The following is a 16,328-nucleotide window of genomic DNA, read 5'->3' as shown; positions in this document are numbered from 1 at the left end:
TTTCCAAATTTATAAAAATCTATGTTTAAAAAAAGTGTAAAAACAAGATGAAAAAAAGTGAAACAGTGAGCTAAAAAGCATAAACTTTTTTTTAGTTTTGTTGCAAACTTTGTTTAGAGAGCATCAAAATAAACGCCAAAGCAAAGCTTTATGTACTTGGAACATTTAGAATTTTGCACAGTACCTTAAAACCTATGGAAGAACCAAAGCATAAAAAGTAGTATAATCGATTAGCATTGCTTACACTCTGAATTAAGCTTCACTTCAACTGTCATAAAAAGCATTTGACATTCTATGCTTTTCGGCTTTACTCAAAACATACAAAGCTAAATTTTGCAATCAATATACTTTTTTCATCTCCTATGAGATTTTCGCTAGAAAGTATGTAGCAATAAAATTTGACAATGTATGTTCTATAGCTTTATATTTCTTTTGTGAATGATGTTTAGGTTTTATCAGCATTACCTATTAGATAGTGAATAAGTTTTGCCTAAATACCGAGTCAAGGACAACAATGAATTTGAAAAATTTGAGAAATCATTGAAGCAAAACAAAAAAACTATTTACTCATCAAATCTTAATCGATTTTACTCATAGTATCACTAATAGCCTGTCTTGACAAACTTGTTTTTGCAGAGTTGTGCCCCCGTCGAGCGGGCGAGCAACACAACAGCTTCTCACAAGACGTACTGCACATGATGCATCAGCCGCACTTATAGGGAGTTGTTCTCTTCCGTTTATGCGACTTGGTTGCTTGGTTGTTAGATTGGTCGCTCCATCGGTAATCATAACGAAGTTCGTAGCAAAGCATAGCATCATAGCAAAGCTTGTTATGATTACCAATGGAGCGACCGACATAACATCGCAGCCAAGGCGCATAGACAGAAAAGGACAACTCCCTTTCAGTGCAGCTGATGCGTCAGGTGCAGTACGTCTTGTGACAAGCTGTTGTGTTGCTCGCCCACTCGATGGGGGAACAACTCCGCAAAAACAACATTTTGTCAAGACAGGCTACATCACTAAGGCATCAAGTTAATATTTGATTGACTCAGCATATTATTAACTGCTCTACTTAATGTGAGATTATTTTAATACACCATCATATGATTAACTCAATATATGATAAACTCCTTTCATTATTAACTAATCAATTTGATGTAATTTACATTCATATCAATATCAACCTATCAATTCATTATATGATCTCTTCCTTATATCATAAACTTAACATATGATCATCTTAATACATCAACTCATCAACACATTTTATAATAAACTTTTTATGCTATCAATTCATCAGTTCAGTCTTCGATTTTTTCCTTAATTGGCCAGCTTAACAAATCACTATCTAATCGGCCCAAAACATCAACTAATTAACTCAATTATTGACCAACTTATCACATGATTAACTCATAAAATTATCTACTAGCTACTTTCATACAATTCGCAAGCTACCATCATCAATGTATCTTAATTGAGTGCACTAAGTCATCAGGAACCTGTCACATAACATTTATACATGCAAAAACTTGTTGTCACGTTACAAATTACCCATTGCTAAACCCACACCTCCTCAGCAAGTAATTGACCTAGTTACTTTTAACTTTTGGCTTATTTCAGTTCTAATTGCTTGAATGCAGTATCAAAAAGCAGTGTTGACAGACGGTGTTCATAAGAGAACAAAGACTAAAAAAAGAAAATAACTGTAGGTTTGGCTTTGATCTGAGCAGATATGTCAAAAAATAATTGAGTTTGGCACTTGCTTTAGTGTAGAATTGGCACTGTGTATAACCTTAGCATGTTTTTGGTTAGAGCATAGGCACCTTTGGCCATGGCTACACACATCAGCATGATCTGTCACAAAAATACCTGGTGGAAAATCACACAGTTGATTATGTTTGAGAAATGCACATATTTCATAGCTTTTAAAAAAATTTAAAATTAAGAAGCTGACAGCTTTGATAGCATTTTTATTCTTAATTAAAATATAACATGTTGAGTAAACATAACCTCAAACATATAGCTAGAATGACAAATTAACAGCAAACCTGATACCAATAGTAAGTCCCACAGGTTCGGGTAATGCATTGCAAAGAAAGAGCATCAATCCTAATGAACCTAAATAATCAAAAAAATGTCAAAGAATGTCTTTGCTGACAATCCGGTGCCACAAAATATTTGATTTCAGTACCATGAGTATTATTCTCAAAGGTGAAGCTCATAGACATGTAGCAAGACGATAGCCCTAGCCTTTGCTTTTCAACTTCTTCTTTATGGAGAGCACTGACGGCAACAGAAACAAGAAAAACCTCTTTGCTCTTGACATCTATAGAGCTGAATTTCATTGCACTATTCAAGATTTAAATTGCGTATATTTTGTATTGGTTTTAGCAACTTTAATTAAAAAAAGTGTTTGGTGACTTTATAGCCTCCATTTCTATTGTAGACTAAACTACTTTTTTGACGGCACTTTGGGCTGTTATAATTGTTTTGCTACTCAGTTATTTTTGTGTGACAAATGAATAGGCCTTATATGTTAAAAATTAGTATTTGAAATTGGCAAATGCACGTTTTTATAGCGTTTGAGTCACATGGTTTATGATAAAGCTTTGAAACAAACTTGTTCAGCAAAAAATGTATACTAGTTGACGCCATAGAGCAACCACACAAATATGTTGCGGATTAAGCTTAAACACTTTTTCTACTCTATTCACTCTTATCATGAGCAACTTAAGCATGTTTCAAGTCAAAAGAATTATGATTATTACTATAGCTCACAGTCTTATTAGTACTATTATTATTTTTATTGTTACAATTATTATGATTGTTAAAGCCAAGTATTCACTGTCAACAGTACTATTACTTAATAGATAATCATTTGAAGTTTATTGATCTTATAGTTCTGAAACTATTTTGCAGTAAAGGGTCTTATGTGTGTGGCCATTGCAAAAAAAGCTGCAATAAAACATATTCTTTGGCAGTCAGATACTTATTGGTAATAAAACATCTAACAAAAATATCAAATATGCAAGTGAATTTGCTTTCTTTCACTGCTGGCGTCAGCAACAGTAAATTTGCCTGTTTAACAGGGCAGCATTTCTTTAAAGTGACGCCTCCTTTACAGCCGCGGCTCCGGACGTCAATGATTTATTACATAACATGCTGACTACTGCTTCAATCAATGGCTGACAAAATTATGACAGCAGTTGATTAACAACGAGGCAAAGGTCAACTGGAAGTTGTTTGATGGCAGCTCTCGGCTAGCACAGGTATTAGCTTTACCTAGGCAATAGGGTTTTGATTGTTGTAAGAAATCTGGAGGAATGTTATTGGTAAGCGACAATCAGTCTTAGATATTCCATTTGTTTACATTTTGGCCATATAATCATTTTGATGGCTGGTTAATTAATTGTGAAATAGCACAAGGAGATTGGACGGGATAAGACAACAAGGATTTGACCCAAATACCTTTGTCCTGATAACACAATTGTTCCTAGCAGCTGGAGGTGATTGTGAATAGATTATGCTAGTAATGGAAATACACTATGGGTGTTTAAGGTGTTTACCTGAATGAGTGCAGGATAGGGATATGTGGTTATGAAGTGGTACTAGGCTGTTGATTAATATATATGTTAGACAGCTAGAGTGTTGGCTTATCATGAGTTTTAGTCCCATCAAAAACAGTTTTTTATTACCACCTTTAACCTTAAATTCAAACATTGCTAGTATTCTACAACATTGCCTAGTACTTCGAACATCGGCTAGTACTTCAAACATTGACCAGCACTCTGACAGTCTCACCTGTGCTGTGGGAGATTGGCAGGTGTGTTAATAAAGCACATACAATAGCTATATGCACAGTTATGGGACATCAATCAAAGTAAATTGGTGATTTCCATTGACTAGTTCCAATACTATTGACAATGATATTTGATTTTAACAATACTACTAATAATAATATAATGCTGTAAGCTACAGAAATAGCCATGATTCTTTTGACTTGTAAAAACAAGGGTTAGATGCTCATCCTGTTCCCTCGTAGCTTTATGAGAAATATGACAGGGTCTGACTGCAAATATTCATAAAAATTGTGGTATGAGATCTGTATAAATACTAAGACACTATCATTCCAGCCTGCGTGAGAGATTATCAAATGTAACAACTATTTGCATAGTTATTCAATGAGGTGGTAAAGCTGTTACAGTGTTGATCCACCAATCTGAATGTAGTGACTTTAAATCCCGTATACTGGAATATTCTGTTCTAACATCCAATAATGGCTTTGAGCGGACAAACACAGCCTATAGTAAATATTTTAATGTTTTAAGCTATGGCAACCAAATAATTTCTTTCCAGCAAAGATTTTCAATGTATGCTAAATGTTTTACTGGATTTCGTACTATGTAATCTTTACTATAGCAGTAACTATGTCTTGCTATTTGCCAACAAATGGTATCATATGTGGATTAAACACACAATGGGTGGGTCAACCATCCAACACACTACCACCAGCACTGTTCTTTCAACTTCAGAGTAATTTATTAACTCACCTGATGATCTCTCATGACACACAAAACTGCCAAAGTAGAAGTCTGTCTGAAGCCATAGTTAGAGGGTAGTGTGGCGGACGTTGCATTTACTTTATTTACTCCTATATGCCTTATACTGTCTTGTCCTTTTTAAATATCGTGATTCGTCTCCCCTGTCTGTTGTATATGCTTATTTCTTATTACTCTGTACGTTTTTATTCGGCGACGCCAATAATTATTTAATCATATTTATACTTCTTTTTATACTATTATTATATTCAGTTTCAATCATGGGCTATGTTTTTACTTGTTTTTGTACATATCCACCTTCCTTTTATATGGTAGTAAATTGGGTGACTTGGCTCCCTGTGGAGTTGTGAATGACTCTGTTGTAGATTGATTATGGGGCTTACAGTCAAATGCAAACTTATTCACTTTGAACTCATACACTCTTTCTCTGCCTGAAACAGGGGTGGATTGCAGTAGCCAGTTAAGGGAAGGCGCTTGACCTTAACAGTAGAAAAAAAAGATTGCACTGGGCAAAATTCAAACTCATGACATTCGGCATACTATCGATGCGCATTACCACTTATGCTAATCATTTACTCTCATAGATTTTTTTATGTGTCTAGTTATTTTCTGTACTTTATTGGAAATCTGAACCATATTGCGAGAACAATATTTAAAGCCATATCCGACGATCTTCCTTAGGGTACTACTCTGTCTGCATTCAGTATTGAAAAACAAGATAAGAGATAGTTTTCAGCAAGAATTTGACTGGCGACATTCCGTTTGATGAACCAACACTCTAACACCTACACCAATCAACTGCCTAGTGCTGGGTTTGAGCAGAACTACAAATAGTTATTTTCTGCACTTTGTCTGCAAAACTAAAAATTTCTCCCAGCCCCACAGACTGACAGAGTACTGGGCGAGCTAATAATTGCAGTATTGTTCACATATTGCTTAAAGGTGAATATAGACGATAACACCAAATCTATGGATGTGCGCAAAAGGAATCTAATGCTTATTGCATACCTTATGACACGATAGATATTTTTTCAATAATTTATTACACCAACCCTCTAAAATACACGACAAGAATTTGAAAGCATCATAAGGTATTACGTGTGTATCATAAAAATCCATTGTTGATTAGCTGGCAATTTCGAGATTTAACGCTTCAACGACTGGGCCAGAAACGGAATTGTTTTTCTACTGATTCTTTGTGTGGGCTGAGTTCTTTGGCTCTTTCTATTGATGTAGGATTATAAGATTTTAGGAACTAGGTTTTCAGTTGAACAGCAGAGTTTTGAGTTGATTTACCAAATAGTTTTGAGATGCTGCCCAAATACAGAACCTATTTCTAACCAACCTAAGATTAAAAATGGCGGCTGACTAAACCTTAGTTTCTAATGACACATGGATAAAGATTTTTGGTAATGAAGAATAAAGAAGTCTGAAAAGCTCTTTCTCAGCAACAAGATCTTTACACTAACATTATTGGTTTTCTATTCATAGCAAATATAAACACTATCAGATTTGTTGTACATCAGTCATGTTTTCACATACTAGTAAAACATCATTTCTTTGAAAGAGCATGAATAAAAAAATTTGCTTTATTTGATTTCCGTTATGATCTGCATGCTTACAACTTCAGTATCATATTCAGTTTAAATGAAATTATAATATTTTAAGTGCTTTCACAGTCAATAGAAAGTTTTTAATAATTGTGGTCTACAACCAGGGGATCTGCTTATATTTAAAAAGTCAGGCTTCAGAGTGTTAAATATTAATTTTGTTTAAAAATTGTCTGCAGAGTTTAAGTATTTTTGACTAGTTTTACACATTTTTGCATGCCCTCCATAAATTATTTCTGTTAGCACAAAGCAATTCATAAAAGATTTTAGAGGGCTGTGAACTTCTCTAAATGGGGAGGCAAAAAATGTGGTAAAAATTTATTGTAAAATAAACTATGCTGTAGGCAACCATTTAGCCAAATGTGTATCAATCCACTTTGATTTATCTTCTAAATGTTGTTTTCTGAGTCAAAAATTGTAATTACTCTATTGAAAGCCTGAGTCACTAAAAGACTGGATCAAATTAAACATTATATCATACAACGAACACATTTGCTATATAGCCAGTGTTTGCTATTTTAGCCAAAAATATGTTTAAACACTCATGATTTTGGTTTGGCTAATGCATTGATATGCATAAGACATGCTACTGACTCTACCCAGTCTGGTTATTGTGTACTATCATGTACTTCCAGTATAACAAAAACTGGTGGTTTCCTATAAAACTATGGTGGCGTGTAGTTGGAATGTGAATGTACCATGCCTACAGGTAATAAATTAAAGCTGGTTCACACCATATCGTCATAATTCGGAGTTGATGCAACAATCCTTTGGTGACTGTCGATGATAACCATGTTCACACCATCACACACCCATCTGAGTTTGCATCAGGAAATACTCTGTGACAGTTTATCTTTTCAATATTTCACAAAGAAACCTCTTGGTTTTTGCATGAGAGAACCAAAACTAGTCTCGCAGTGACTATTATAAATATATATGAATTAATCACGCTATACACGACGGCGAACTACCATAGCTGAATTGGTTCACATTTGAAAGACAGTCGTTGATGCATCGGGAAAGTTTGACAGCTGCATGCTTTCCCGATGTGTCTGCGATGCTTCGTCAATGCCATCAATTCACGGTTCACCTAATCGACGATGAATGCCGAAATGGCTGACAAATGCTGACAAATGGTGACATAGTGTGAACCGGCCTTAAGTTGAATCTATCTTATATAGTATGGACAAGCTCTAATTTCGCAAGCTTAGTAAATTCGCTGCATTTTAATAATTTTAGCGGATGGTTCTAAATGATTTATTAAAACACCACAAAGAAAGGAGTATGTCTTGATAAAAAAAATACTGAAAAATGGATCAGTTTAATATAACACAATATTTTAAGATTGCAGAATAAAAGTTCACTGCAAGCCAAAATTTGAGCTTAAAATGTTTTAGTGCTTGTTAGTTTAATTTTTAAATGCATCACGGTGGTGAAGAGCAAAAATGTACTTTTAAAGTAGGCTATGGAGGAAAACTTTAATGGCTGTTTTTATCTGAGATAAATTTTTTTCATCTAGCCTTGGAAGCATTGTTAGTATTTTTTAAAATTAATATTATACTCTGATATGCTTTACCATTATTTGAAATAATTAAAAGGTGCTCCAAACATAACAAAAAATGCATAGTAGAGGTTGTTCAAACAGACTCATCATCTCATGCAGCTAAGCTTAGAAAGTTGTGCAGTAAAACTCAAAAACTAACCAAATTATTCTTGACAACCTTTTCCTCTTTACTCACACATCTGTACGTACCAAAAAATGCATAAATATCACTGGCATGCATTTAACTATACCACAGCTATTAGTTACTACACCGCATCTATCAACTGCTATTGTAACTGGTTTTTGAATATTAACCATCACCAAAGTATTGTGCCATCAACTCCGAAATACAACAATATAGTTAGCCTGTCTTAATAAACTGCTGTTTTTGCAAAGTTGTCCCCCTTGAGCAGGGTGAGCAAAACAACAGCTTGTCACAAGACGCATTGCACCTGATGCATCAGCTGCATTAAAAGGGAGTTGTTCTCTTCCGTCTATGCAGTTTCGCTGCGATGTTATGTAGGTTGCTCCATTGGTAATAATAACGGATGTAGCGCAAAGATTCATGTAGAAAAAATAAGAGTAAAACGTTTAACCAGTCTCTCCGACAAACTTAAGAAATTAAGAAACTTAAGAACTTAGGCAGCAACTAAACATGTTGTTACGGTATTTGTGCGCTCAGTCAGTTTTATTTGTTCTTATTGATTTTATTTTTTATTTATTTTATCTACTAAAGTTTACAGCAGATGCTGGTCTCTGGTTAAATGTTTTCATCTTATTTTTTCTACATAAATTTTTGCGCAAAATCCGTTATGATTAACGATGGAGCGACCGTCATGACAACGCAGTCAAGCTGCATAGACGGAAGAGAACAACTCCCTTTCAGTGCAGCTGATGCATCAGGTGCAATGCGTCTTGTGACAAGCTGTTGTTTTGCTCGCCCCGCTCGCCGAGAGACAACTCTGCAACAACAACAGTTTGTCAAGACTGGCTATGATATAGTGTGAACCAACTATAATTTATAGCGCCGTAGGCATGATACATTCACATTCCAATCACACGCCACCATAGTTTTATAGGAAACCACCAGTTTTTGTTATACTGGAAGTACATGATGGTTCACAATAACCAGATTGAGTAAAGTCAGTAGCATGTCTTATACATATCAATGCACAAGCAAAACCAAAATCATGAGTGTTTTTATATATTTTTGGCTAAAATAGCGCATACTGGTTATATAAAAAATGTGTCCGTTGTATGATTAATTTTAGAGAAAATCAATTTAAACTTAATTAAAACTGTCTGGTACATGTTTAAAACTGTCTGGTACACTAGTTTAAGACACCCTACAAGTAGGGTGTTTTAAACTAGTGTTATGAGTCATGGCCACACCCAGGACTAGCGCAGCAATTTGTGAAATGCTTCAACATAAATATTTTAAAACATAGCTCTTCAGTTAGCCATTTTCTATTACCAAAATCCAATCAATCTTTCAAAAACTTGATAATTGTAACCTTTAGTGTTCTGATATTCAATATTTACTTCTAAATATTTAATATGTTTAGTTGAATCGATGAGTCCCCATTTTACGCGCCAAAATCCAACTAAAAAGTTAAATCTCTGGCTGTCACACAAATTATGAGACTGGGGCTGGTAGAAGTAATTGGTGAGTCTGCAAACTTTTTTACTGCTTTTATCATCCTTTTTAATTGCTTAGTGACATCACAGCTACATTTTGAAGCAAGCATGTTACTTCTTCTTTAGGACTGATTCCTTTTCATGAGCAGTAGCCTTATATGATTGGATCACTCTCTCAAACTTCACCAACATAGTGGGGCGTATCTATTTGGGCCTATCTGGTTCTTTTCAAACTTTGTTAGCACCATGTCGATTAATGGCTATAGTTTTATTGATCTTTTCACGTATCAATCTTTTGCTGACCAAAGTTTTGCCCTGAATATTGACTTATTGTCTACCCAAATGCTTTTCTTTGCAATTTTTGAGAGAATTTATGCCGTTTTATTTTAACAGATGACTGGAAATAATCGATGTTAGAATTAGAATCAGGCTTTACTTGTGCGCTACACATTTTTTTCTGCAACTCATACATTAGCACAGACAATCCATAAAGGTTTACAGCATTTTGCACGAATGAACATATGTGAACGTGTTTTAGTGATGTCAAGCACTGATATTCGTTTCAATTGTCCGCTCTTGCATAATACTGCAAAAATACTATGAACTAGGAACATAACATACTGAACAAAATATATGTACATACACATATTTGTACTCGAGTAAACCTCTGTATATGTAAGCCAATGTGTACTCCTATGTACACAAATGTAAACTCATTGTTAGACCATTTATTTAGGATTTTGAAATAATTTTAATAACAGCTAATAAATCAATGCAAATGACCAATCAGAAAAAAACATTTATACTGCATAAGCCAACATGAATTTTATTTCATCGGTGAATTTTCTGGCATTTTAACAGTGATCAAGTTTTATCAATTTTATTCTTGACACATCCTGGCAGTCATTTCAACTAAAATGTCAAAACTATTTGCAAATGATACATGTAGATAAATACCGATACTTTCTAATAAAGTCTACTAAAATTGTGTGCAAGTTTATCTTTAACAAAAAATGCACAGCTCACAAGTGCCACTTGCCCAAAAATGTTGCCTTGTGTCAATCCAGTCAAAGCTGACAAATCACTGAAATGTTATCACTAGTGAAACAATTTATTGTCAGACACAGTTTGATGGCTGCTAAAATAATTTCATCCCACATATTTGTTCATCATACTTTTAAAAAATTAAATATTCTTTGCAAGTTTATGTTCAAGCTGAGATGCATCATAGATTAAAAACGCTAAGATTTTTTGAACTGATGGCCATACTTGAAGTGAAATAGGGTAAAACACCTTATTTCTGGTCTAGGGCGGTTTATGGAAATGAGCCATTATCTTGAATATAACCACACTGCGCAGTAAACAGAGCAAACATAAACAAGGATAAAGCTGTTCAAGTACATGAAAGCCTAGACTCACCACAAATTAACTTATGGCCATAAATACCAATGTACAAATTCTGATAGTTAGAGATGTTTGAACCATGAACTAGCAATATAACCTTTGACCTCCTAGAAAAGCAAGGATAAATGTATTGAGTCATTATTTTGTTTCCAAATATTGATGTTGACATTAGTTTGTTGTATATAAAATCAATAGCTATGGGCACATGTAAAATGCATGCGTAGTTATCAGCTTGAAATAAGCTAGTGATACTGGAAATGTGCCAGTCACTATTTTTCACCTATGGTTGGCTTTGTTGGCGTAAGTTTACCCTTTGAAGTAATTTTGCTAACCTATTTTAGTATAAGACATTAAAATATTTGATAGCAAAATAAGCACAAGGTACCAATACAAACACCCTTGAATGGCTAAAAGTGTACCACAATTAGACAAAAAATTACCTTATTTCAATAAGTTATCATCCAAATTTAACCAGTTATCTTATACTGGAATAACATTGTGTAAATTTGAATTTTATCCAGCTATTCACAATTTAATTTTGTCTTTGACGTAATCTCTAAAAAGGTTGTTATGCTTCAGATCTGGAGGTACATGCAGCGACATCTACATGATCATGAGGTCGTAAAACCACTTTGTCAGTTTTCTAGGTTGTATTATTCTCAGTGAAGGATTACATCGGGTTTGAAATATCAAAACATGGCAAATAAACAACAAAAGAACAGCTGTAAGTACATTTGCTAGGAAACTGATGGAGAATTTGTGTAGAAGTATCAGAGATGACACAGAGACAGAAGTGCACCCATGTCCTTAGCATTCATGTTTGACTACATTTGTTTTATCGCATCAATATTTGCTCAATATGTATTTCTGCCACAAGTAATTGCCAATAAGACTACTTTTGTTTCAAGTTATTGAATGTGACACATCCACTAGTAGCATGAATACAACTAATAATAACAAATACAAATAACCATCACTACAAAAGTTTAGAAATAATATGGAGTAATAGTTTCATTGCCCAGCCTATCACTATTACTTGCACAATTACACGTAGCTGCAATATTGAAATATTCAGTTTTAAAAATCTAGAATGCAGGAGCAACTTGCTGATCAACCCCAGTTCATGACATAAAATGTTATGAGAGCATCTGTAGACTAACATTGCACTAGCAAAGATTAGTAGGGACTAGATCAATGAGATTATTTCATACAACTTGACAAGTTGATTTCAGGTGATATGATATGACTTATAAAAACAAAGCAAAAGGAAAGATTACTTCTTGGCACATGAAAGATTATGTAACTACAGCTTGCCAAATAGCAGATGAAGAATTTTAAAAGTATAAATATGGTAAACTAGTTGCAGACACAAGAAGGCAGCTTTAGTAATAATAATAATACGTTTTGGCAATTGAAAAAACTAAAAATAAAACTAGGAACTGTAAGTCATAAAAATTCCTAAGTTGTGATAGCAACCCTATCATCAATCTACCGCAAGGACTACCGCTATTACCTTGAAGAATATCATCAATCCAAATATACTGTATATCACTCATTGAATAAAAACTGGTTGATTTATTGAAAGGTGCTTGACCAACTGAAAAATATCAAAACTGTAGATTTTGTCTAGTCAATTTGTTTAAAAAACTTTAAGTATTGGAATTTTAGGTGAGTCTAAGACTTGGCAATGCAGATGCTCTCATGTGGTCACACCCGGAGTAGGTTTTGATATAACTCAGAATAGTATTAGTCTACCAGCGCTATGATTCTATCTTGTGGATTCGAAATTGTGTTCAATTTGAGTTACTATGCTATAAGTAGCTGCGGTTTAGTACACGTGTTTTGTTAAAGAGATAAAAATGCTCTGCCAAAGATGTTAATGAAGCACAATCTTGCTGCTTAAATTAAAACTAGGGCTAATTGAGGTATAGAAAGTTTTTAAAATAGACTAACGGACACAGCATTTGTTTGTGCATCATTCGCAACTGCTGTTTCCATTTTCCGCAAGCATGAAGCATTCAATAAAAATTTGTGAGTAATAAAACTCGTTTGACATTTGGATTGTGCCTTTTTAATCTTGCACATGACCCAAGTTTTTGGATTACCTAATGTATATAATGGAAACATGGCATAAAAATTGCCTGAAGTGACAGCTGGTCAAATTCCTAGCATTCATAAAGATTATGATTGATGTGAAGTGTTAGAGTTATGGTGAGTCTGTAGATATTGCTCAGCGGAGCATATAAAGAGAGGTCCATCCTTGATATTGGTACATTCCACATTTTATTATATTAATCTGAAATAATTTGAAAATATTCAGTCAAGAATACTTTCAGGAAACATTTTTGAGAAACTCTGATGAGAAACCGTTTTAATTTCAGTGAGACTCAGCTTTTTGTATCAAGCAAAATTCTTTTGAACCATTATTGATTTTTTTACCTAAATTTACTGCCAAACAGAAAGCAATTCCAAAAATGTAAATGTTAAACTTATAAATTGTTGAGTTTATTTAAACCATAACTGTCACGAACAACTTTTATCGTATTTACTAGGTAAATCAGGCACGCTGATTCCAATTTTGTACTCAAAATATTAATTAGTCCACTAACTTTCTGAGTAATGAAGGCTTTTTTACAGCCTTTTAATATCGGTCTCGAAAACAACGCGATCGGCATAACAAGCTCTGCCCATAAATGCGTGACGTAACCTAGCTTTTTAGGAACAGAAGTTACGTAGGGATGTTTAGACCGATTTAGAATAATAGAGATGGGTGTTTTAAAATCCATTAATATCTAAAATCAGCCTTAAAAATAATATCAGTCTTTTCTGAAAGGTAGATGAGCTATTTAACATTGCATATTTAAAAAAGCGCGATAACAACGCTAGCTTGTGATAAAACCGCGCTTTTTGAGCTCATTTTTCTCGGCGTCCAGCCCATTTAAACATCATGTAACAAGCTACGAGCAATTTTAAATAGTTTATATACCTTTCATAAAAAACTGAAATTATTTTACAGGCTGGATTTAGATAATAATGGGTTTTAAGACACCTATCTCTATTATTCTAAATCGGACTAAACATTCTTAACTTCTGTTACTGAAAAAGCTAGGTGTTTGTCACATATTTATGGGCGGAGCTTGTAATGCCGATTGTGTTGTTTTTGAAACGGATATTGAAACGATTTAAAAAAGCCTAAATGACTTTGAAGGTTAGTGGACTAATCTTTACTTTGATTACAGAATCAGAATTAGCGTGTCTGATTTACCTAGTATATACGATAAAAGTTGTTCGTGACAGTTATGGTTTAACCATAAACAGTCATATATGTTTGGATATGTTTGAAGTGCCAGCTATATTGCGCAACATTTCTCTACTGCGCTTTGGTCTGTACATAGAAGCCTAGCCAATCTACAAAACTATGTGTGTCATTAGAATGGCATCTGCATTGTTTATGCTCAAAGTCTACCTGCAGATCGTTCAGACTGGGTGTGGCCTAGTGAAGGAGTCACTTTAAAATTACACAAAAAACAGCAGGCTCCAAAAATATATTTGTAGTAGTCACAAGACAAAACGTTTAGTTTTTTCAATGTTCAAATTTATTCAATCTTACCCCTTTAGAAATGTAAACTGTAAAATGTAAAATTCATCAAAAAGTATTAGTATTTTTCATCATTGGCAACTTTTTTTGATGTTTGAGGTGATCTGACTGCCAGGATATTTTCAAATTGAACTCAACAAAAATAGATCTAAAAACGGTCTAATCCAGCTAAAACACGACTATGACGTCCATAGCTGTGCTACGAAAAAGAAACCGATTGATAGAGACACGCGATTCTGCATACTGAACACAATAGCCAATATCAACTACAGCAATGATAGCAACTTGTGACGACATTTCACACATACTTTTTCTGAACGTTTAAACCTAAATAAAGTTTTTTCAATTTTAATCTTTGAACATCCATACAGTCGATCATCACCAATGTTAAAAACGATTGCAAGTAATACAAAATACTTCATGATCGAATCTACTAAAAATTTGATTGAACTCATCCTTCACCGCTAGCATCACTTAAAACAAGGCAGCTGAGGCACTCTGCTTGAACTAGTCATTTCTAGTTGTTAGCCAATGATTGCTGGATTTGGTTTAACTCACACAAATTTGTAGTATAGATAAAATATTCAGTGCATGACAACTTAAAAAACAAGATCAAAACTCGTAAGATGGTATAAGTTGATTTTAATTGGGCAAAAAGGCTACAAAATGCTTTGCATCATGTTAACATCCAACTACGATGTTTGACCTCAGAATGCCTAAACGTTTAATAAGCGTTTTGCCTCTTGTAGTAGCCAAAGGTATAGATACTAAAGCAATGTGCTTGGGGAACTAAAACGTTCAAGATGTCATGCTGAGTCAAGTAGCCTGAGGGGCCCATAATTGAAACCCACGCTAGTGAAATTTACAAAGGTATCTACCACCCAAACACAATAAAGATGACATATTTCTTGCCTCACCTGCAGCAGACATAACGAAGTCAATGACCTACTTCTAGTAGTTTCTCAAACTTGCAAATGTCGAAAAGTAGTGCGGCAAAATCCAGCGGCAGACAATGCTGGCCACAGCTGCCTTTGGGCAGCTACAAGCAGATGAATGTGGAAATAACCTCATACTCCACTATGCAAATGAAACTTGACCTCCTAAGATAACAACAAACAGCAGAAGATTGCAACCTTTGACCTTTTTGACACGCCTGCAGTAGCACTGGATGCCAGAATAGGCTAGCTGTTTAGTTGAAGATGTACAGGTAGAGAGATTGTGCTCAGGCGATCGTATCGTAGAGCAATGGCTTACAGCCAGATGGGAAATGTGTTCTCAATAAAGCGGTGTTACACAAATGAATGTCTTTCTAATAAAACCAATTACCTCTTCCTAACACATTGCATTACCATACTTTCCTCTTGTCTGAGTAAATATGAATTGCTACAAGTAATATGCTTGATGGTTGTGTGGCTTGACTGGAAGGAGTAAAGACTACTTCACAAAGCCTAGCCAATGGCTGTCAATAAAGGCAGATGCAATACGAAGCAAGGAATTGAACTTTTTGAAACTCTTGAATCATAGTGAATCAAAAATCGGTTAATCACAAGCTATTCTGTTTTGACTTAGTTACAGTTATTGTATTTCTAGCCAGTAGTTCCAAATTAAATTTGTGCTTTGAAGTCTAGTGTATACTCATGGCTGTGGGTGTGTCTTAGATACAGAGGACCAGAGGGAGAGAGGCGCCTGGTATATTATTAACTAGCAGTATTATCAGCGATGCCAAAGATTTCTATCAGATAGCTCTCATGTGAGTCTTACAGAGATTGCTTTCTGATACCAGATGGAGTTGTTAAACCAAACCATTCTGGTCTAACATTTTGTTAAACTAAACTGTTTTTGCAACTTTGTGGAAGGTACAGCACACATGATTGTGATGGTTGGAGAAAATCTGGCAAACACGTAGAAATGCATAGGGTTTATGCAAACTAACAGAGAAACACATACACGCTCACACACGCATGCACGCACGCACA

General features: G+C 34.6%; 1 protein-coding gene across 1 annotated transcript in view; it reads right to left on the bottom strand.

Moving 5' to 3' along the window:
- The window catches only part of LOC137386983 (uncharacterized), a 61,911-nt gene extending 46,515 nt beyond the window's left edge, over window positions 1–15,396 (bottom strand). Inside the window, exon 1 of the mRNA XM_068073240.1 lies at window positions 15,270–15,396. Within this exon, the coding sequence (XP_067929341.1) occupies window positions 15,270–15,282 (13 nt within the window). The 5' untranslated portion in view covers window positions 15,283–15,396. The remainder of the gene's footprint in view (window positions 1–15,269) is intronic.
- Window positions 15,397–16,328: the final 932 nt, after the last annotated feature.

Source organism: Watersipora subatra, chromosome 2, assembly GCF_963576615.1.
Source record: "Watersipora subatra chromosome 2, tzWatSuba1.1, whole genome shotgun sequence".
Classification (NCBI taxonomy): domain Eukaryota; kingdom Metazoa; phylum Bryozoa; class Gymnolaemata; order Cheilostomatida; family Watersiporidae; genus Watersipora; species Watersipora subatra.
The sequence above is the reverse complement of the archived record's forward strand: the minus strand, read 5'-3'. Positions and strand labels throughout refer to the sequence as shown.